At 40.1% G+C, this 24065-nt stretch overlaps 1 protein-coding gene across 7 annotated transcripts in view; it reads left to right on the plus strand.

The window, feature by feature from the left end:
- The window catches only part of LOC307126551 (NACHT, LRR and PYD domains-containing protein 12-like), a 156921-nt gene that overhangs the window by 63764 nt on the left and 69092 nt on the right, over positions 1–24065 (plus strand). For all 7 annotated transcript variants that reach the window (XM_079817139.1, XM_079817140.1, XM_079817141.1 and 4 more), the window contains 3 exons: positions 4147–4317; positions 4410–4580; positions 22651–22803. In XM_079817139.1, the coding sequence (XP_079673265.1) occupies positions 4147–4317; positions 4410–4580; positions 22651–22803 (495 nt within the window). The remainder of the gene's footprint in view (positions 1–4146; positions 4318–4409; positions 4581–22650; positions 22804–24065) is intronic.

A 24065-nucleotide genomic window follows, 5' to 3' on the forward strand; every position in this document is an offset into this window, starting at 1 on the left:
GTAACGAGAGTATTTGTAATTTGTTACTTTACACCACTGCGTGCAGGTTGGGAGAAGATGAAAACGGAGACGTGAAGTTGGACACTTTCTGCTTCCCGTAGTGATGCTCGCACGGTGTTTGCATTAGGAGTGTGCATGAATAGTCGAATATTCAATATTCAAAAAATAAAAATACTATTTAATTTTTACTACGTTGCTTTGCTGGCCGTAAATGCAGTGAATCCATGATAAATCCCTCTAAAACTCGCAGTCATAACTTAATCCACTGGGTGGAGCTGTGGAGCGTGTTAAGTTGATTGTGTTTGGTCACATAATGTCGTCGTCTACTTTGCGGTGTTTGGAATTACTTGAATGAAAATTGATGAAAATTAATTATTGAAACTGAGCTATCGTAATATTACCACCACAATGAGAAACCACATGAAATCCAAACACCAGGTGAACGAGGAAAGACAGCTGTCCATCACTGCATTCATGACTGAGAGCTAGACAACTTATATGATAGCAAAATTATCTCGAGACATATGCTTCCTTTAAGTTTGGTCAAAAGTTTAAAAACAGAAAACACAAAGTGCCGTTAGAAACTTTGCATAACATGGTTATCTTTGTGTCATTATAACTGGCATGCTCTGCTTTATTAGCGTTTTTCCCCACTCGTGCTGCTTGCTTATAATGCTTTTGTTCTTTAGGCCTATATTTTTTGTTGTTTTTCATTTTCTCACCCAAAAATAATATCAACCACATGATATTATCGTTTTTCTCAACATGAACATATGAAACAATATAAACACAATAACTAGATATACCGACTCAAGTGTATATGTACGTTCTGCATTATAACTGGTGTGCTCTGCTTTATTAGCGTTTTCCCCGTTCGTGCTGCTTGCTTATAATGCTTTTGTTCTTTAGGCCTATATTTTTTGTTAACACATACTGTTTAACTCCTTTGCAGTCAAAGATCGCAGACGGCCCCAGATTACTATTGTTCAACATTCACTACTCATTAAAACATCACACTCTTACTTTATCTGGACAAACTCAGTATCATTAGACAGATTAAAGACTCCAGCTTTGATATTTGACCAGTGTTTATGATAAAACTGGGCTGCAGTGACATAAATTTATTACTTTATGTCAGGAGTGAAAAGTAACCAATCTGTAATGCAAGATGTTTTGAATGGAATATCACATGCAAATTAATTCTCTCTCGTCTGCTGCGGTTACGTTGTGTCCACACAGCTCGCAAATAACAGATTTCAGGTCAGCTCTTAGTTCAAAAGTGCACATCTGTAGAAATATTGATTTATTTTCTCACTGAAATATCCGATCTCCATACAGCTGAAACATGTACAGAGCTCTCTCTGTCTCTCCTCTTCCTTATTTGCGTCAGATATGAGTCTTCATGCGCCCATTTGCTCTCTAGCTGTCAATCATTTTACGTGCTCAATCATGCCCTCTGCATGACGCTCCTCTGTGTTTACACTTCCTCATTCTGTCTCTGTGAAGAACGAACCAATTCTACATTTCTATGTGTGAACTAAGAAGCTAATAAACACACAATAACTATGGCATAAGGTTTTTGTGTGATTTTTCATGTTTTTTCTGCTATTTTATATCAATAATGGATGTTTACATTATAAATGCTAAGCAGGTGTAGCGATGAGCTCCATATAAAATGCTAAATATAACATGGTTTAACATCACCATATGAATGAAATCCCCATTATATCGCGACAGGAAGCTAATACAAATGATGGTGGTCTAAAATGACATTTTGAGTGAATGTGTAATTTTAATCTTTATATAGTGTTATGTAGCTTGATGCTACCCTTACAAAAAAATACTGCAGTTTTTATTCATGTAGAGAAATGCAGTTTTTTTTTGTAGTTTTACTGCAATATAACAGCAGTACTGCTGAAGCCTAATGAGAGCATAACACATGAACCAAGGGAAGCACATGACATGAGAGCAAGGGAAATCACAGGACAAACATGATCCATGACTGTGAATAAACTAAAATAAAAGGCATGAAACATGAACATGACAAAAAACCCAAGACCAACCATGACAGCTATGTACCATCACATTACATTCCTAAAAATTCATTCAGTATCCGTGTCTTGTTTTAGAATAAATAAATTAAAATTGTATACACTACATTTCAGAGAAGGTTTTCTGAGAAGAGTTATTCTGAGTCTTTTCCACTGGCCAAATAGTATTTAATTGCTTTAAACAAATCAAAACATCCTATATTTTAGGATGTTTAGCCTATACATTTTTAATGGAAACAAATAGACAATTATGTAAATTATACAATTATGTAAATAATTGTCTGACTCAGTTCTTTTCAAACTCTATCCTTAAAATACAATGGTATTTTTCATAATACTGGGAAGACCATGAAACTGGTTATCATTGGGCTACTGTCTGTGCATGATATCAACAGCAGAGATTGTACAGGACTGTGTCATCAGGACTGTGACTTATTCAAACCGGCCAATGGACCGTTCGATCACTGAGCGAGTTCTACGTGTCGCTCATTATACCGTCTTTGTTGCTAAGCCATCTGCTTAGAGTCAAGTGTACATTACTGATCATTATTTGTATGAAAATATTTTCTCAGAACACAAGTTTTGCTATTTAGAACACAATTTAAAGCAGAATTATCACGCACCAATCACTCATTTCTAGTTAAAACATTGAACACTTCCTGTGGCATGCTATGTTTAAAGGCAGCTCATCCACTACAAAAGTTTTCATTTAAATTAATATAAAAAATTTTTTACTTCTGGATAATGATTTCATGTCATTTCTGTGCTTAACTTCATTAATGAGTGTGGCATATTTAACACTAGAACCTCCAGAGGACGCTGTATACCTAAAACCGCCAGCGGGTAAAATTGACCCATGCAGATGATTTGCAGTTGACCCATGCAGTTTTGATGTGGCTAAAAACATAATATGTCACTGTATTATGCCACTGTCTTCACAAAGTAATGTATAGAGTCATGAAATTATTATTTTTAAACATCAACTATGTTTTTGTTCTGTTGTTTTATGCTATTTTAAGCAGGCTACACTAATCACTTTTTGCTGAATATCGAAGCTAAATCAGCCTGCAATTACAACGCGAATTAGAAGGAAATAAATAAATATTTGGGTGGTTTAATATTATAATAAAATGTGGTTAATTACATAAAGATAACCCATGTTATTTAAATGACTAAAATACCCTAAATAGACAATAAAGAGCAATAATAATACACCGCTGCATAGGATTTATAACAAAGGATGACATACGATGCATGTACATGTGCAACGACAAATTCAAGCGCACATTTTCACCTAAGTAATTATTAAATAGTTTAGTTATATCATTTATCATTTGAATAAGAGAACAAAACCAATATCATGCTAATTGTTTTATTCATTACATCATAGATAGGAAATATTGTTTTTCAGGAAACGGGCAGACTTGAATAAATAGCAACACAGCAGCAAACAATACACAATAAAAAAATATAAAGCAAAAATGTATAATTAATCCAAAGTTTGAACATTTATAAATAGGCTAAAACATCTTCATTTGATTGTGTGTTGTGTGACCATTTACAGTAAGCCGTCACGTTGCTCAAATACAGCGCAAATTTAAAGGAATAATATAGGGGTAAATTTGACCCGCTGGCACTTATAGGTATAAATGCCCATTTTTTATTCTAGTTTATGTAAACCATTTTTAACAACAGGGGATTGTAAATAACACAATTTTAGTAAAAGTCAATGACTGGGAGCCTTGGATATTTTATTGAAAATCTGTCATGTACATTTGAAAAAGAGCCATGGGTAAATTTTACCCCGTGGCAGTTCTAGTGTTAATCTAAATGTGTATATCAGATGTAAAACAGAGTTTAAATCGTTCAGTGTACTTCATTTTTTTCACTCACTCCAGTAATAGTGCGTACGCACGGTCTAGAGTGTCCGTAAGGTGTGCACTAGTTTCCGCCTAATTTTTTTTTTATAAACCCCGATATGTGCGTGGAAAATTACATATGCACATTTCTTTATACTTTAATACATCAGGCCCCAGATTATAAACCCTACCTAATAAACACATTGATATCTCTGTTTGTTTTGTTCTCTACACAGGCTATGTGGATGTAAGCTCACTGCTCAGTCCTGTGAGAGTTTGTCTTCAGCTCTACAATCCCCAAACTCTGTCCTTAGAGAACTGGACCTGAGTATCAATGACCTGCAGGATTCTGGAGTGAAGCTTCTTTCTGATGGACTGAAGAGAAACTGTAAGCTGGAGATACTGAGGTTTGAGTTTCAAATACTTTCAATGTTTGTTTCCCATTAAGTTAATTACTAAAAATCACTCAATCACTACAATTACTGTTTTTCTTGTTCAGATTTTCCATATGTAATCTCACTGCTCAGTCTTGTGAGAGTTTGTCATCAGTTTTATCCTCAAACTCTGTCCTGAGAGAGCTGGACCTGAGTAACAATGACCTGCAGGATTCAGGAGTGAAGCTTCTTTCGGATGGACTGAAGAGTTCACACTGTCAACTGGACATACTGAGGTTTGACATTCACTCATTTACTATGTTCAAATGTGTTGGGAAGGATACTTTCAAAATGTATTTCGTTAAAGAATACATGCCCAAAAATGTAATTTGTAACGTATTCCGTTACGTTACTCAATATTTCAATAACATAATTTATTCTGTAGCCTATGCTTTGCCCAACAAAAAGTTAATTGTGCTGGTAAATCGCGAGTTTCGGTCTGAATTGTTCCTGTTTTCTTGTTCTTGATTTGTTGTTCTTCTGTGTTTTAATAAATGTATGTTATCAGAATAATATACACAAATATTGATCTTTACATTGTTAGCCTTTTGTCTTACACTGTGAATTTAACTTAAATATTTAATTTTGTACAAGAAAACATTCCTTATTAATGAATTATTAGTATACAAGCTAATTGTAGTGTCTCATGAGATCGTGCTCATTGTCTCACAACTCTTGCTCCTGCACTGAAGCGGCAGTTTAAGATAAACACAGACTAATAACTCTTGTCTGGTTATTACTTTTAAAGACAATTTGCCTTAGCCATAATGTCAAATCAAATGAAAGAATGAAGGTGATTCTGATAACACACATTTATTAAAACACAGAAGAACAACAAATCAAGAACAAGAAAACGGAAACAATTCAGACCGAAACTCGCGATTTACCAGAACAATTAACTTTTTGTTGTGCAAAGCATACCAAAGGCTACAAAATAAATTATGTTAGCTATGTTATGTTAGAGTTCTGGAGCGGGTCCGCCGGGAGGGCATCAGCCTGCTCTTAGTAGCACCCCGGTGGCCCACTCGAGTATGGTTCTCGGACATCATAGCTCTACTAGACGGCTCTCCGTGGCGGATCCCTCTGAGAAGGGATCTGCTCTCTCAGGCAGGGGGCACAATATTTCACCCCCGGCCAGAGTTATGGAGCCTCTGGGTCTGGCCCCTGAGGGGGCTCGGTACCTAGAGGCGGGCCTGTCAGCAGAGGTGGTCGAGACCTTACTCAGCTCCAGGGCTCCTTCTACCAGGAGACTGTACAGCCTCAAGTGGAACGTATTTTCCACTTGGTGTAGAGAGTGTGAGGTGGATTCAGTTAACTGCCCAGTGGCTTCAGTGCTGGAGTTCCTCCAAGATCGCTTCTCCTCTGGTCTTACCCCGTCCACCCTGAAGGTGTACGTGGCTGCCCTTGGGGCTTTCCACGCACCTCTAGGTGATGGACCCTTGGGGAAGCACCACCTGGTTGTACAGTTCCTCCGTGGGGCGCGGAGGATGAGGCCTGCGGCTCGCTCCAGAGTCCCAACCTGGGACCTGGCGGTGGTTCTTGAAGGGCTGGCTGAGGCCCCCTTCGAGCCACTGGAGCTGGCTGAGCTGAAGAACCTGACGCTGAAGGTGGCCTTTCTCCTCGCCATTACCTCTCTGAGGAGAGTGGGAGATCTCCAGGCCTTGGCGGTCACGCCAACCTGCCTGGAGTTTGCCCCCGGCAGAGTGAGGGCCATCCTTCACCCTAGACCGGGCTACATTCCCAAGGTTCCATCTCAGGGAGCCCGGTCTCTGGTTCTTCAGTCTTTCCATCCCCCTCCCCACCTGACGGCGGAAGAGGGGAGACTTCATCTGCTCTGCCCGGTCAGAGCTCTGAGTATTTATTTGGAGAAGTCTTCCCATTGGAGAAGGTCAGACCAATTGTTGGTGTGCTTTGGCTCACCCAAGAAGGGGCTGCCTGCGTCAATGCAGACGATCAGTAATTGGATTGTCCAGGCTATAGCCACGGCTTATAGGGTGCGCAATTTGCCTTCACCCATGGCCGTGAGGGCCCATTCCACCAGGAGCATGGCTTCCTCAGTGGCCCTCCTTTCTGGCGTCTCGCTTCAAGAGGTATGCGAGGCGGCCGGGTAGGCCACCCCGCACACCTTCATAAGATTTAACAGTCTGCACCTCCCGGTGACGCCTGGTGCTCGAGTGCTTGCGTCCTAAGTGTGCCTGGGGTTCCAGCTTCACACTGGGATGTGGGGTGATTTCGGTGTGGCCTAGTGGGTATTAACGTTCCCAGAGTGTTGTCACTCGACGACGCAGTGCGAGTTCCCTCGAAGGGGAACGTCTTGGGTTATGACTATAACCCTTGTTCCCCGAGAAGGGAACGAGACACTGCGTCTCGTCGCCACACCTATCACGGCTAGAGCGCTTGCTTCATCGCAAAAGAGCTAGTGTGTGTTTGCATCAGCTTCCTTTTTGTATCTTCCGGGTATGCCGTCATCTACTATGTCACGACGCACCACCAATCAGATTGGCTTGATTTCATTCATACTTCAGATGCGTAACGCTGTGGGCGTTCCCAGAGTGTTGTCACTCGACGACGCAGTGTCTCGTTCCCTTCTCGGGGAACAAGGGTTATAGTCATAACCCGAGACGTTTCTCTTCCTCTCAATTCCGATTTCGTTTTAACTCCTACGGTGGCCGATTTAGTCCAAAATTTATATATGGCTTCCATTTCGACCTCGTCCACATTCGACACGGTGCCATCGAGTGTTAAAAAAAAAAAAAGAAAAAAAAAGAAAGGCGAAGCTTGAATTCACGGGTATGTCCCTCTTTGGCTGATGTACTTTCAAGATGGAGGGGCAACATGGCGACCAGCATTCGAACCCATTACCGTATGTATTTTCAATGGCATATTATAAACTTACGAGAATACTTTATTACTTGAAAGAAGAAAATATACATTAATGAGCACATATATTTTAGAAAGAACTAAGTGTTTTTAGCTAATAATTAACTAAAAAAATTACACAGTGTAGCTTTAAGGAAACGCATGTGGGCTGTTCCCCTGAGCCAAACAGAAACGATTGTTGATCATTAGTTTATATTATATTAGTTAATATCATTAATAATATTATAATTAGTGGTGGGCCGTTATCGGCGTTAATGTGCTGCGTTAACGTGAGACTCTTATCGGGCGATAAAAAAAATATTAAATCTAGTTAATCTATTCTTAAAGTTGGGTTGGGAGCTGGATCTGTACTACGCAAGCTATGATGACTTTCACCTTGATATTTTAGCGTGGATGTAAACCTAGCCGAATTGCACTGTAGGGAGCGAGAGAAAGAGTCTTCGATCCTGTGTGTATGCCTACTAGTGTTGTCAAAAATATCCATATTTTGCTATGTATCGATACTGAAATATCTGAAACGATACAATACTCATTTTCTACAGTATCGATTTCAGCTGCGCTCTCCTCTCCGACCAACAGTGAGTTGACACGCACCCGCCTCCTCTCATTCAGTCCCGTTAACCCTCTGAACATTGCGAACGCGTGTTCTGCTGGATTTTTCCTCATGACAACGTGTTAGTATTGGTGTGACTGGTCTGAATTTTTGCACTTAACGTTAATTCTACTAATTCCCGCAGATTTCGTGCTCGCATCTGAAGCGCACACACACATGCCGCCTCTGACAAACAAGTGCAAAAATAAGATCATTTTTCCATCTTATTAATGGTCAAATACACTCAAAAATGTCTCAATGCCCATATTGGTGAGTTTTAACGTAACCACAGTTGTAACCAGCTCACAGGAACAGTGTTTGGGATCCATGCGTGCGTCAGGTCTTGAAGGGACAGAAGTTATTTATTATTCAAACTACAAAAAGACAAACGATCACTTACGAGCACACATATTCTGAATCCCTTCGGCAGAATTCAAATGAGCCATTTTAATCTCGATTAATTCCAAGATTACAGTGAGATTAATCTAGATTAAAAAAATTAATCTATGCCCACCACTAATTATAATACATGTTATAACTTGCTGAGGGATTGTTACATGTAGACCAAGTCTAACTTCATGAAGTTCTGTTTGAGTTCACAGTAAAAACACCACATTTTTGACAAGAAAAACTAAGAAAAGTACAGGCAAGTCAGGCGCCCCAAAAATGTTCTAGGTCTTTAAGGGTTAAATCTTTGATTTATCAAAGAATCCTGAAAAAAATACACAACTGTTTTCAACATTCATAATGATAAGAAATGTTTGTTGAGCATATCAAATCATCAGATTAGAATGATTTGTAAAGGGTCATGTGACACTGAAGACTAGAGTAATGATTATAAATGCAGCTTTGACATCACAGGAATAAATTACACTTTACCATGTATTCACATAGAACAAAAAAAAATTTATTGAAAAAAATATTTCACAATATTACTGTTTTTACTATTTTTGATCAAATAAATCCAGCCTTGGTGAGCAGAAGAGACTATTAAAAAACAAGGTAGGTCTAAAGTCTTTTAGACTTTGAAAATGTGTTGTCAGATTACTTCTTTTAAATTAAACGTGATTTTGTTAATAAGCTACAAACAATACATTCAATCATGAAGTCTCCTCACATTCATTATAGTTCCCTCTGTCACATTCCTCATTGATATTCGGGGGGGGGGGGGGGTTGTTGACGCCTCAGGTGTGAATCACTGCATTATTCATGTGATCCACACCCTCCCCGCATACAGCCATTCTGACAATAAGTGTCTTACAAAAGTTAAATGACTATATTGTTTTGTCTGAATGAGTGATCAAAATTATTTTTACATTATTTTGAAAAAAAAAACTTGAGGCAACAACATCCCGTTCTGAAAAGCCTTGTGAACAAATGTTTAAAGTGTGTTAGATGGCCTTATTTCAGAGACTTAACATTTTAGTTTTTTCAAAAACTATGCATAAACATTATTTTCTCAAAACTACAAACTTTTATGTAAATGCTGCTCACATATTACTGTAGCCCTGTTTGTGCTGAATACAGTGTAATCAGACTTTAGCCATTAATATGCTTTAAAGCAACTGAAAAAAATACACAAATGTCAGAACTTGTCAAAACTTCTTCTGCCACAAAATAGCCTTAGGGTCCTAAGGGTTAAATAGTGCTTGATTATAGTATATCATAATATGATGAATTTCAAATGAAATCAGAGTTACCCTAATTGATCATGTAAGAAATCAAAGCCTCTCCTTTAGAGAAGCTGGGAAACAGATCTAAAGAGTTACTGTCAATCTACATCTATATTTGAACTCAGTCACGTGACTTCACTTCACCCCGCACACGCATAAACATACGGTTTTTTAACATTAACATCCACATACTGCAATTGCACTGCACTTTACTTTCCTATTGTTACTGTGTAACAACCTGTAATAAACCTTGCACATTATACTTCTTTATATATACATATATATATATTTTATGTTAACCACTTATTTTTAAGTCTACAGTTTATCTCACTTATCATATCCACATATTTTTTATATTTTTATTTTATCTTATTTCCTATTTTTATCTTTACTTGATTTATTTATAATTCTACTTATGTTAATACTTTTTATTCTAATTTTATTCTATTTCTATTTTAATTTCTTGTAACTGTTATTTGCACTGTCCATGGAGCGGACCTGTTTACATTTCACTGCCAGTTGTATATTGTGTATATAACTGTGTATGTGACAAATAAAACTCTTGAATCTTGAATATTTATAAGTATTGGACCATGTTTCTTGATAGTGCACATTTGTAGTCCTCTTGAAAAACTGTAAGTGTCCAAACATTTTTCAGAATTAAAGTTTGGGAACATTCAGTTTATTTCCAATGGAACAAGAGCATTGTTGACATGGTGGTCCAGAACATCACCACTAGGCACAAAGGAAGAGGCCTGTGGAGACGTTGAGACAGGAGCTTGACAAACATGGATTCAACATTCATTTTTTTTCCTATTTTTCCCATGAGGCATGGCCAGCAAATATATATTCTGCAAAGTAGATGTATGTAATTCTCTTCCAGATGTAAATGAAAGGCGTAATCAATAATTCAGTGAATGCTATACATGGTGTATATACTATATATATATATATATATATATATATATATATATATATATATATATATATATATATATATATATATATATATATATATATATATATATATATATATATATATATATATATATATATATATATAGTATATACACCATGTATAGCATTCACTGAATTATTGATTACGCCTTTCATTTATATATTAATTTATATTCATTTATATATATATATATACATGCTGTATAATATATTAGGGGTGAAACAGTACACAAAACTGACAGTACAGCAGTTTTACAATTTTTTTTTTATTTTATTCAACAGTGGTTTACTGAAAAAAATGTGTCTGTCCTTAAATAAATTCAATTATAATTAAAAGTTTTTAAAAGATAATGCTGTAAACTATATAGGGAGCCCTTACTTACGCATGGCTATAATATTAAAAGTTAACAACAGAGCCCATACTATTAGCCTAAATTCAGTTGCTATTTATTTTTTAGATATAATAATCAACACTCATAAGCTTCACATAAGGCAGTTTTTTGCATTAACTTCTAAATCTAATTATAAATAGTTTTTTTCTCCAATTCGTTGTTGAAATATAATCATTTATATTCATACACAGTGTCAGTCATTTTCATGACAGATTTATTTTAATACACATTAAATAATCCAGACATCACTAACAGGTTCAGTAGAATATAATGAATATATAGGCTGATATAGTGCATATATTAAGTGAAAGAGTTGATTTCTCTAGTGAACTAACAAATGTGGACACTGAATACTGAGGTAAATGTGATGCTACGTGACATTGTTTACAAGCTGTTTTATTGTCTTTCCGCGGTTGAAACACAGATTGAGCGAATACACGACATATGATACATTTCAGTAAGTTGTAATGTATCATCAACATACCTTAAGAGATGTTATTTTATGTTTATTCTTTAGGAAGAGATGATCGCGTTCACTCGCGCGCTGCCGCTTGAAGTTGAACTAATGCGTCTATACAGTACGTCACATTAAAGAGCATCAAAACGGCATTGAATTTCATGGTAAAATGGACTGAATACTTAATATGTTTGTGTGGGAACTCGGATTGATGTGTGTTCCGCACTTAAAACAAGTCGACTGTTAACTGTTAAAGATTGCATTCAGAGCCGTTTGGTGCACCGAACCGAAAGCCCTGTACCGAAACGGTTCAATACGAATACGTGTACCGTTACACCCCTAATATACAGTATATATATATATATATATATATATATATATATATATATATATATATATATATATATATATACAGTGGTTAAAGTGGGATTTGGCAGGTGGGGGAACCCTCAAATTTTGTGTAGGTGCAACAGGGAAAAATTACTCACAGTGGGACAACATATTGAGTATCGTGGTATAGCAATACTTTTTGGGACAACTTTTTGGTGTCACTGTGGCACCAAGTATCACAAAACTTATTTACTTTATTTTTTAAAGGGGTTGTGAAACACATTCTTTTGAAGGCTTGATTGTGTTTGTGGGGTGCACTGTAAAATGTGTTCATGCTTCGTTTGAAAAAAATTGCATTATTTTTCATATAGTTGACCTTTATTCTACACTGCTCTGTCCCTCCTTGTAAAAACGGTCTGATGGTTTCCGGGTTGTATGAAGCCAGTCCCTCAAAAATACGCAGTGGGCTCAGATTGGTTAGCTGGCCTAGTGTGTTGTGATTCGCTAACCGCCTAGTGCACGTTTGTGGGAAACGTCACACCCCTTACCTTTACCGGTAGACTGTGTTTTGGGTAGTATTAGAAACAGTGGCGTCAATAAAACCATACCAATTTGAGCCCGAATCGGACCCAGACAATTTTAGTGAAGATGATCAAGCAGAACCTGTTAAGTCCTCAAGAGTAAAGACTGCGGATCTATAGTGATCGCTACTGAATGGCACTGTTACTTTTGTATTTTTAGAACGATTATAGCCAAATATGTCGCAAGAACTATTAACCCAAAACGAACACTAAACATTGGCTTTACTATAGTAGCCAAATCAAACACAGAACCATGTTTAGCATACCTGTAGATAAATAAGCATGTAGATAAATAATACATAAAAGCTCTAACAAAGAATAATTTACACTAATGCCAAGTTCGCTGTTGAGATTTAAAAAAAGTTTCTAACGTTAAGTGTTTGTCGGATAACGTCAAGTATGAATGAGCATTTAACAAACTGGTTTGCAGAACAGCGTTGTCATCTGTGTATTTCCTTGCTACACCGTACAAATAACAATACGAACTATTACAGGAAAACACATCGATGAAAAATAAATCAGACTTAAAGGTTGTGGCCCGTAAACAGCTTCTGTTTGTAAATCCATCTTTCAGGACAAGCCGTTGTGCGAATCCTACATTGAACTCGCGAAGATTGTGGAAGCTTTCCTCCGTGAGATGTGCACCGCGCGCGTCGTGCATCCACACACTGGCAGTGTTTGTCTTGCGCAGCTGAACCGCGGCTCATGAATTGCAAATACAGACGAATATTGTCCATTATGTCATTTTCTGGTTTTCTCCTCCGACCTCTGTCTGGCTCGTGCTTTGATTTATGATGGGCAGCATATACACTTACCTAAAGGATTATTAGGAACTGTCATGGCACATTCATTTATTATATCTTGGCACCATCTTGTGGCGGTTTGGTGTAACAGCAAAAGGACATTGAGCTGTTTTCTTAGTGGTTGGTTTAGGTCATGTGGCTCTTAGGTTAGAGGTTAACTAGGAAATAACCGCAGTGTTCAAGATTCTTTCCATGCGGTTGGACAAGAGATCGCTTCTCTCTGTTTATTTTACGTTTTGTGCCTTGGAAAGGCTTTGCCTGTAAGTTATTACCCTTTTTCAGTATTATACAATGTATGTGCATATATATATATTTGTAATTCTTAAGTTTGAGTTTAAAAACGAACTATTCTACAGTGATGCTAATTTGTTAACAGCAATAACAGTATGCAGAGCTGTATGTAGCCTTTGATATACATGTTAAGAGAATATTGTAAACAATGGAAATTCATTTGTGTTTATTTTAAGAACATTTTGTAATAAGACATCTGTGGTCTTTTCATGTTTCAGTTTTACAAAAAAGAGAAAGAAGAGGAAAGAACATTACAGTAAAAATCTCAACTTTACTTCTGCGTCTGCCCCTTTTTCTGACTCCTGTTAGCTATCTGTCAGTGTTGCGTAGATGGAACACGCATCTAGGGCAGAATAGTAAAAAGGCAGCTGCACGGCGGGCACTTCAGTTCAAGGAAATCAAACTCGAACTCCACTCCTCTTTCATCATCACACTGTGCGCTACTAGTCTGCATTAGCAATTCATGATGGCGGAGAAAGCTACGGAGGCTGAGGAAACTACAGAGCGAAGCCAAGCATTAGAAACCAGATCTATAGCCTCTGCTTCAACTAACAGATCGAGAAGCTCAACGGCTAGCATTGCTGCGGCAAAAGCTTGCGCTAAGTTGGAAGCTGCACGGGCCAAGACTGAATTCCTTAAAAAAGAATCTGAAATCCTGATTGAAAAGGCTCAACTGAAAGTGACAGAGGCTCGCATGGAGGCGTCGCTATCAGTTCTAAAGCATGAGAGTGAAGTGGCAGCAGCCATCGCTGAGGCGAAAGTGTTGGAGGCAGCAGCAGAAAGTGAGCTCGGAGAAAGGATTTCTGATGTGAGGGAAGTTTCTGATCGCACTTGTGATTACGTCATGAACCAGTCTCGACTAGGATTGTCTCCTCCTGTTGAAGATGAATCATATCAACCACCTCTAAAGCCCATTGTTCATGTGTTGAGGTCTGAGTCACCCCCAAGACAGCATCGCTTTACAGCTTGGGACGTCAGGGATTCCTTCAATAAACCCGTTATTGGGAGTATGACACAGCAGCCTCAGAAGTCAGGGCAAACACCTTGCCATAAATCCCAAGTGCCACCATTCACGTCTTCGCCATATAAGACAACACCACAGCCATCGTTTAACAACGACACGAACGTGAGTGAGATCGCCAGGTACTTGGCTCGCAGAGAGCTTGTTAATTCAGGTCTCTTCAAATTTGATGATCGTCCTGAGAATTATTGGGCGTGGAAGTCATCATTTGTTAACGCTATTGAAGGTTTGCACCTGTCAGCGGTGGAGCAGTTAGACCTTCTATCAAAATGGTTAGGAGAACAATCTTCACATCATGTGCGAAGGATCAGAGCTGTGCATACAGGTAATCCTGACACAGGCTTAAGAAAGGCTTGGGAGCGTTTGGAAGATTGCTATGGCTCTCCAGAGATTATTGAGAAATCTCTCTTTGATAGGATCGATAGCTTTCCAAAGATCAGCGGCAAAGATGTGAAAAAGCTTCGGGAACTCGGAGATCTTCTTCAGGAAGTGGAATCAGTGAAACATGAAGGCTATCTACCCGGACTTACTTATCTTGACACCGCACGAGGTGTGGCCCCCATCGTAGATAAGCTACCATACAGTCTTCAGGAGAAGTGGATGGCTCAAGGTTCTCAGTATAAAACTTCACATCAAGTTGCTTTTCCTCCATTCTCGTTCTTCTGTGATTTCATCTGCAAAGAGGCTCGAACACGCAACGATCCAAGTTTTGCTCTGTCTTCAGGAATCCAAAGTGTTTTGAAACCGGAGCAGCCATTCAAGAGACAAGTGAAAAGCCCAGTCTACACTCACAAGACAGAAGTGTCATCAGGTGCTATGAGTCAGACACGCAGCTCAAACTGTGAGTTGGATGATGTGGATAAAACCTGCCCGATTCATAAGAAGCCCCATCCTCTCAAACGCTGCAGAGGCTTTAGGAGCAAACCTTTAGATGAGCGCAAGACATTCCTAAAGGAGAAAGGTGTTTGCTACAGGTGCTGTGCTACTACCACTCATCTGGCCAGGGACTGTAAAGCAGCTATTAAATGTAAGGAATGTGGCAGTGATGCTCATGTCGCAGCACTTCACCCAGGACCGCCACTTTCTACCTTACACGAGTATGGCGGGGAGGGAGAGATAGACACACCGCAACCGGTCACCTCCAAGTGTACCGAAGTCTGTGGTTATGGGAAAGGTTCACGGTCTTGTTCGAAGATTTGCCTGGCTAAGGTTTACCCAGAAGGCCACCCAGAGGAAGCAATCAAGCTTTATGTGATCCTGGATGATCAGAGCAATAGATCACTTGCTAGAACCAAGTTTTTTGACTTGCTGCGTATCAAAGGAGAGAGCTCAACATACACCCTACGTACCTGTGCAGGAGTGACAAAGACAGCAGGCAGAAGAGCCACAGGTTTCACTATAGAGTCTTTGGATGGAGAGATGAAGGTGAAATTGCCAACTTTGATCGAATGCAACAACATGCTGGATGACAGGGCCGAGATACCGACTCCTGATGCTGCACACTGGCACACTCACCTGAAGCACATCGCTCATAGCATTCCTCCTTTGGATCCAGAAGCCCAAATCCTACTTCTTTTGGGTCGTGACATCCTTCAGGTTCATAAAGTACGGGAGCAACGTAATGGGCCTAATAATGCACCCTATGCACAAAGACTAGACCTAGGATGGGTCGTAGTAGGAGATGTTTGCTTAGGAGCTGTACACAGGTCTGCAGAACTAAGTACTTACCGCACCCATGTACTTGATAATGGACGTCCTTCTCTACTTCCTCCATGTCCCAACAAATTCAGCGTCAAGGAGAAGTTTGATGCCAAGCCTCTGCCTGAGATCTCTCTAGCGTGTGACACCTTCATCTCTGATGACTACGCTATAGGGGATACCATCTTTGAGAGATCAAAGGATGATAACAAAGTAGGTTTGTCCATTGAAGACAGGCGCTTTCTGGACATCATGCACAAAGAGATGTTCATGGACGAGAGCAATAGTTGGGTTGCACCACTCCCATTCAGAACACCTCGCCAGCGACTTCCTAATAATAGAGCGCAGGTACTGACACGCCTAAACTCCCTTTTGCGCACACTGGAAAAGAAGCCTCAGATGAAGTCTCATTTTGTTACCTTCATGCAGAACATCTTTGATCGTGACCATGCCGAAGCAGCCCCTCCTCTTCGAGAAGGCCAGGAATGTTGGTATTTACCTATGTTTGGGGTGTACCATCCGCAGAAGCCCGGTCAGATCAGAGTTGTCTTCGACTCCAGCGCACAAACACAGGGCATCTCCTTGAACGATGTTCTTCTCTCTGGTCCAGATTTAAATAACAGCCTCTTGGGAGTCTTACTACGTTTCAGAAGGGAGCTGGTAGCTGTAACTGCAGACATCGAGCAGATGTTTCACAGCTTCATCGTGAAAGAGGAAGATAGAGACTTCCTTCGATTCCTTTGGTTCAAGGACAATAACACCAGGGAAAAGATCATCGAATACCGCATGAGGGTGCATGTGTTCGGAAATAGTCCATCTCCTGCTGTAGCCATTTATGGCCTCCGACACGCAGCGGCTTATGGCATGGAGGAGTATGGTTCAGACGCCAAACACTTTGTAGAGAGAGAATTCTACGTCGATGACGGTCTTTTGTCAACACCCACAGCTGCAGAAGCAATCAACCTGTTGACACGAACAAAAGAAATGCTAGCTACTTCAAATTTGAGACTGCACAAGTTCGCTTCTAATAGCAAGGAAGTAATGGACGCATTCCCGACCGAAGATCATGCAAAGGGTTTCAAAGATCTGAACTTGGAAGTCGACCCTACGCCCATCCAACGTAGTCTCGGACTTAGCTGGGATGTGAAGAGGGACACATTCACTTTTCGTGTAACAGACATTAGGAAGCCCTTTACTCGCAGAGGGATACTTGCTACTGTCAACAGTCTCTTCGACCCTCTTGGGTTCGTTGCCCCTATCATCATTGAAGGGAAATTCCTGTTACGGGAACTCTCCGGTGAGGCTCTTGACTGGGACTCTCCTCTCCCTGAAGATAAGGAAGAAGTATGGAATGCGTGGAGGTTATCTCTGCAAGATCTTAAACAGCTTGAGATTCCCAGACCATATGTTCATACTACTCTCTCTACGGCTCTGAGAAAGGAACTCCACATTTTCTCAGATGCTTCTGTCAGAGCGATTGCAGCAGTGGCATATCTTCGTGTCATCAACAGTGAAGGAGCATGTCATACCGGGTTTGTCCTAGGGAAGACGAAGTTGGCTCCGCAAGCTGCTCATACCATTCCCAGGCTGGAACTAGGAGCTGCGGTTCTAGCTGCAGAGTTAGCAGAGACGATAATGAATGAGCTGGACTTTACTCTAGATGCTGTGGAATTTTACACAGATAGCAGAGTTATCCTGGGATACATTTTTAACCAGACAAGGCGTTTCTACGTATATGTAGCCAACAGAGTGCAGCGTATCCGCAAACTGTCAAGCCCAACACAATGGCACTATGTCTCTACGAAGCATAACCCTGCAGACCACGGCACCCGCTCCGTTCCAGTAGCCCTGTTGAGCACCACCACCTGGCTTACAGGACCTGCCTTCCTGTCGCAAGTGGATCAGAATCCATCTGTGGAGGAAAAGGAATTCGACCTCATTGGGCCAGAGTTGGACACAGAGGTTCGTCCTCTCGCTACTACTCTATCCACTGACGATTCTTATCTCAAATGTCAAAGATTCGATCGATTCTCTTCTTGGAGGTCATTAATCGGAGCCATAGCTTCTCTCATACATGTCGCTCAGACTTACAAGTCGTCTGATGACAGAGAAAGATCCTGTAGATCGTGGCACTATTGTGCTAAGCCTCGTACAGCGAAAGAGTTGTCGCAAGCAGAGGAAGTTGTAATCAGAAGCGTTCAGAGGGAAGCCTACCAAGAAGAGCTTACCTGCATTGCTGAAAGTAACGACATCCCTAGGCACAGCGCTCTGAAAAAACTGGATCCTTACGTAGATAGTAGAGGACTTCTCAGGATAGGAGGTCGGCTTAAGAATGCAACTCTGGATCTCGAAGAGAAGTTTCCTTTGATCGTCCCAGGACGCAGTCATGCTGCAAAACTGCTTGTGAAGCATTACCATGAACGAGTCAAGCATCAGGGACGTGTGTTTACTGAATCTTCTATCCGCAATGCAGGGTACTGGATTATTGGTGTTAGGAAGCTTATAAACAGCACTCTACACAGGTGCATCATGTGCAACAAGCTTCGTGGAAAGGTAACTGAGCAGAAGATGGCAGACTTACCCATCGATCGCTTAAGCATGGAACCCCCCTTCACGTATGTTGGTCTGGATGTTTTTGGACCTTGGACAGTCGTCGCAAGGCGTACACGAGGAGGACAAGCTCAAAGTAAGAGATGGGCTGTTCTTTTCACCTGTATGAGCACTCGTGCCATACACGTTGAGCTGATTGACTGCATGGATTCATCTACCTTCATAAATGCCTTGAGAAGGTTTTTTGCTCTGCGAGGACCTGCTAAACAAATTCGTTCTGACTGTGGGACTAATTTTGTAGGAGCCTGTAAGGAGCTGGAAATTGTGTTAACAGATTCTCAAAAGCCTAGTGTGAAGAGGTACCTGAGTGGTGAAGGTTGTTCCTGGGTCTTCAATCCACCTCACGCATCCCACATGGGAGGAGCCTGGGAGCGGATGATAGGGGTCTCCAGGCGCATACTGGATTCCATGCTCCAACAGATCAGTCCTTCTTGCTTGACACATGAAGTGTTATCTACTCTGATGGCAGAGGTTACAGGAATTGTCAATTCAAGACCTCTTGTTCCTATATCAACAGACCCAGACTCACCTTTCTTGTTGACGCCAGCCATGCTTCTAACTCAAAAGAGTCATGCACTCGTCTCACCTCCAGGCGATTTCAAGGAGACCGACCTCCACAGACAGCAATGGAGAAGGGTGCAGCATCTTGCCAATGCTTTCTGGAGTAGATGGAGGCGAGAATACCTCGCAACACTTCAAAGTCGAAGTAAATGGCAAAAGGAACGACGAAATCTAAGAGAGGGCGATGTGGTCCTTCTCAAGGATGCTCAAGCCAAGCGCAACGAATGGCCTATGGCTCTTGTGACTAAGATTTTCGCCAGCAGTGATGGAAAAGTGAGAACAGTTGAACTAAGAGTTGCAAGGAATGGGACAATCAAGACATTCCTCAGACCTATAACGGAAACGGTCCTTCTCATGCAAACAGAGGACTGATACTTTGAGGGGTCTACTTGTGTGATCATTCCTTTATCTCAATTGGTTATAGTGGTATCCACCCAATACCAGGCGGGGAGTGTCATGGCACATTCATTTATTATATCTTGGCACCATCTTGTGGCGGTTTGGTGTAACAGCAAAAGGACATTGAGCTGTTTTCTTAGTGGTTGGTTTAGGTCATGTGGCTCTTAGGTTAGAGGTTAACTAGGAAATAACCGCAGTGTTCAAGATTCTTTCCATGCGGTTGGACAAGAGATCGCTTCTCTCTGTTTATTTTACGTTTTGTGCCTTGGAAAGGCTTTGCCTGTAAGTTATTACCCTTTTTCAGTATTATACAATGTATGTGCATATATATATATTTGTAATTCTTAAGTTTGAGTTTAAAAACGAACTATTCTACAGTGATGCTAATTTGTTAACAGCAATAACAGTATGCAGAGCTGTATGTAGCCTTTGATATACATGTTAAGAGAATATTGTAAACAATGGAAATTCATTTGTGTTTATTTTAAGAACATTTTGTAATAAGACATCTGTGGTCTTTTCATGTTTCAGTTTTACAAAAAAGAGAAAGAAGAGGAAAGAACATTACAGTAAAAATCTCAACTTTACTTCTGCGTCTGCCCCTTTTTCTGACTCCTGTTAGCTATCTGTCAGTGTTGCGTAGATGGAACACGCATCTAGGGCAGAATAGGAACACCTGTTCAATTTCTCATTAATGCAATTATCTAATCAACCAATCACATGGCAGTTGCTTCAATGCATTTATGGGTGTGGTCCTGGTCAAGACAATCTCCTGAACTCCAAACTGAATGTCAGAATGGGAAAGAAAGGTTATTTAAGCAATTTTGAGCATGGCATGGTTGTTGGTGCCAGACAGGCCGGTCTGAGTATTTCACAATCTGCTCAGTTACTGGGATTTTCAAGCACAACCATTTCTAGGGTTTACAAAGAATGGTGTGAAAAGGGAAAAACATCCAGTATGCGGCAGTCCTGTGGGCGAAAATGCCTTGTTGATGCTAGAGGTCAGAGGAGAATGGGCCGACTGATTAAAGCTGATAGAAGAGCAACTTTGACTGAAATAACCACTCGTTATAACCGAGGTATGCAGCAAAACATTTGTGAAGCCACAACACGCACAACCTTGAGGCAGATGGGCTACAACAGCAGAAGACCCCACCGGGTACCACTCATCTCCACTACAAATAGGAAAAAGAGGCTACAATTTGCACTAGCTCACCAAAATTGGACAGTTGAATACTGGAAAAATGTTGCCTGGTCTGATGAGTCTCGATTTCTGTTGAGACATTCAGATGGTAGAGTCAGAATTTGGCGTAAACAGAATGAGAACATGGATCAATCATGCCTTGTTACCACTGTGCAGGCTGGTGGTGATGTAGTGGTGTGGGGGATGTTTTCTTGGCACACTTTAGGCACCTTAGTGCCAATTGGGCATCGTTTAAATGCCACGGCCTACCTGAGGATTGTTTCTGACCATGTCCATACCTTTATGACCACCATGTACCCATCCTCTGATGGCTACTTCAAGCAGGATAATGCACCATGTCACAAAGCTCGAATCATTTCAAATTGGTTTCTTGAACATGACAATGAGTTCACTGAACTAAAATGGCCCCCACAGTCACCAGATCTCAACCCAATAGAGCATCTTTGGGATGTGGTGGAACGGGAACTTCATGCCCTATATGCATCCCACAAATCTCCATCAACTGCAAGATGCTATCCTATCAATATGGGCCAACATTTCTAAAGAATGCTTTCAGCACCTTGTTGAATCAATGCCACGTAGAATTAAGGCAGTTCTGAAGGCAAAAGGGGGTCAAACACAGTATTAGTATGGTGTTCCTAATAATCCTTTAGGTGAGTGTATCTGTTGCAAACGCGACCTGTTCCCCTCTGTCTCATACACACATGCATATAACATGGTGTATGTTAAACGCTCTGCAACACACCCCCGTCCCTAGGAAGGCTGAACAAAGTGGACCTGCAATCCGGATGAAAATAACAGCGTTTCGTCGGCATTGCGGCAACAACACTCCAGCCTACTAACTATACCACAACAACAACGCTTCCCCACAGCAATAAAAAATCACCCCCCCCCCCTTATTTAATATTCTCAGAGGAGGGGTTTATGTAAATATTGGGGTTGGTGATGTCAGAGACCCTGGAGGAATGTCTGTAGTCCCTACTGGCCGTTTGCTGTAGTTCTTAGAGAATTGATTTCTTTAAAAGCAAATATCTCCCTTTGCTTTAAACTTTGAACGTTGTAACTTTGCAGATGTTGTTTATGCTCAAGCAGCAACATTACACGCTAGCTAAAGTTAGAAAAGTGAAATCGTGTTTTACCACCCTTTAATGGTTTTATTTTGGTCCATCTACATCTACACTGATATGATGATGATACTATGTTAAAATAATATGCAACACAACCTTGTTTTTCACAATGTAAATTCAAACATAAAATTGGGAAATATAAAAATGATTAAGTCCCAAATTAAGAACACGTAAGGCCCTGGGGCTATAACAAACCCTTGTTTAGCCAAACCCACCAAATCTTGGTGCCACAACGTTTTCTACCACAGAAATAATTAGTTTTTTTTATTTTATAAAAACAAAATCGTCAAAGCACAGAGATACAATGAGTATATACTATCTGAATATTCAATTTTAATATTATTGCACCACTGTTGTCTGTGTGGGATCAAATGCCTTATTTACTTTTCATTTAAATGCAAGATATAATGTCCAATGTTTTTAGATGAATATTTGTTTGTTCCTGATAATGATAATTGACCACAAAAATATATTTTATGAAATGACAGTGAGATCAATTAAAAATGGCTCTTCAAGTTTCGACCCCTGGTGTCTAGTGACAATGTAGAAATAGTTTGTTCCTGTTCTTAAGTATATTTCTACTTTACTGGAGTATAAATGTTTCTGTTGACTTCTCTTTTGTTACTTTTGTGACTAAACCTACAGAAAATAACAGCTACTACCCATATGACTGTTAGTGAAGTCTGACTGCCAAATTAATGTGATGTGGACTTGCTGTGTGTGTTTGTAGGTTGTCGGGCTGTATGGTGACAGAGGAAGGCTGTCGTTATATGTCTTCAGCTCTGAGGTCAAACCCATCACACCTGAGAGAGCTGGATCTGAGCTACAATCACCCAGGAGACTCAGTTGATACTCTCAACCACTGCAGGCTGGACAAACTCAAGTATGTTAAGCAGGAAGAGTTTATAAGTGAATAAGTTCTACTATGTTGTAGTGTACTTCCATAACTCACTGAAATCTAATAAACATTTATACATTTATTTCTAATACATACAATAATGCTGTGTTTTGGGAGATACAAAGTATTTTTTACCTACACCATTAGCTTGCATATGAAATATTACATTTTTATGAAAGAAAAAAAACACCTTAATGATGATCTAAATTAAATATGAGTTGTCTCTGGATATTGATCTGCCATCTGCTGGTTAGATGTTTTTTTACAGATTATATAGTTTTAGAAAGAAAGTGTAATTACCATATCTCTCCAGCAGAGGCCCCATAGAGATCCATTCATTTTTCTGGATGTGGCCAACAAAAAGTGTGGTGTGTGTGTGTGTGTGTGTGAGAGAGAGAGAGAGAGAGAGAGAGAGAGAGAGAGAGAATGTGTTGTGAGTGTGTTGTTTTAAAAAATGTATATGTGTGTGTGTGTGTGTGTGTGTGTGTGTGTGTGTGTGTGTGTGTGTGTGTGTGTGTGTGTGTGTGTGTGTGTGTGTGTGTGTGTGTGTGTGTGTGTGTGTGTGTGTGTGTGTGTGTGTGTGTGTGTGTGTGTGTGTGTGTGTGTGTGCGTGCATGCATACGTGTGTGTGATCAACCCTCTACAATGCGAGTAAAACACTTGCATATGTGAGTAAATCGTCACTCTGGGCGATTAAATAATATCTATCATTAGCCATTGGCTAATAAATTCTCAGATTTTACTCGCCAGTGTGTGTGTGATGCTAAGAATAAGTTTAGCATAAATATATTTTTACTCGCTGGACACTCTGAATGAGCGCTTGAGAGTTTCGCTCTTGTCAAGCGATCTATACGATTTCAAATCAGCTCATCTGACATAACGTATACTCTAGTGTGAAGAACTCTGTTGCTTTGCTGAGCACGTTTCTCACACACACGCGCTCGAGAGAGAGAGAGCGAGAGTCTTACATACCACGCAAAATCGACACGCTACATGTTAACAATATTCTTTGTTGTATTTTCCAGTTAAAATAACGGAGTTCATTTGGAATTATTCAGCTTTTAAGAACAAGCAGAAGATATGCAGTTTTTTCCAGTAGTGGGCGGAACTAATGCACAGACAGCAATCTCTCATAACACTTAAGAACATGGTACAAGTATTAGTGATCTACACAATCAAAGGCCTTCTCTTGGTCTAAGGAAACAATACCAAAATCAACATTGTACACCTTAGTATATTTTAAAATA

The sequence above is a fragment of the Gobio gobio genome (assembly GCF_949357685.1).
Source record: "Gobio gobio genome assembly, chromosome: 5".
NCBI lineage: Eukaryota > Metazoa > Chordata > Actinopteri > Cypriniformes > Gobionidae > Gobio > Gobio gobio.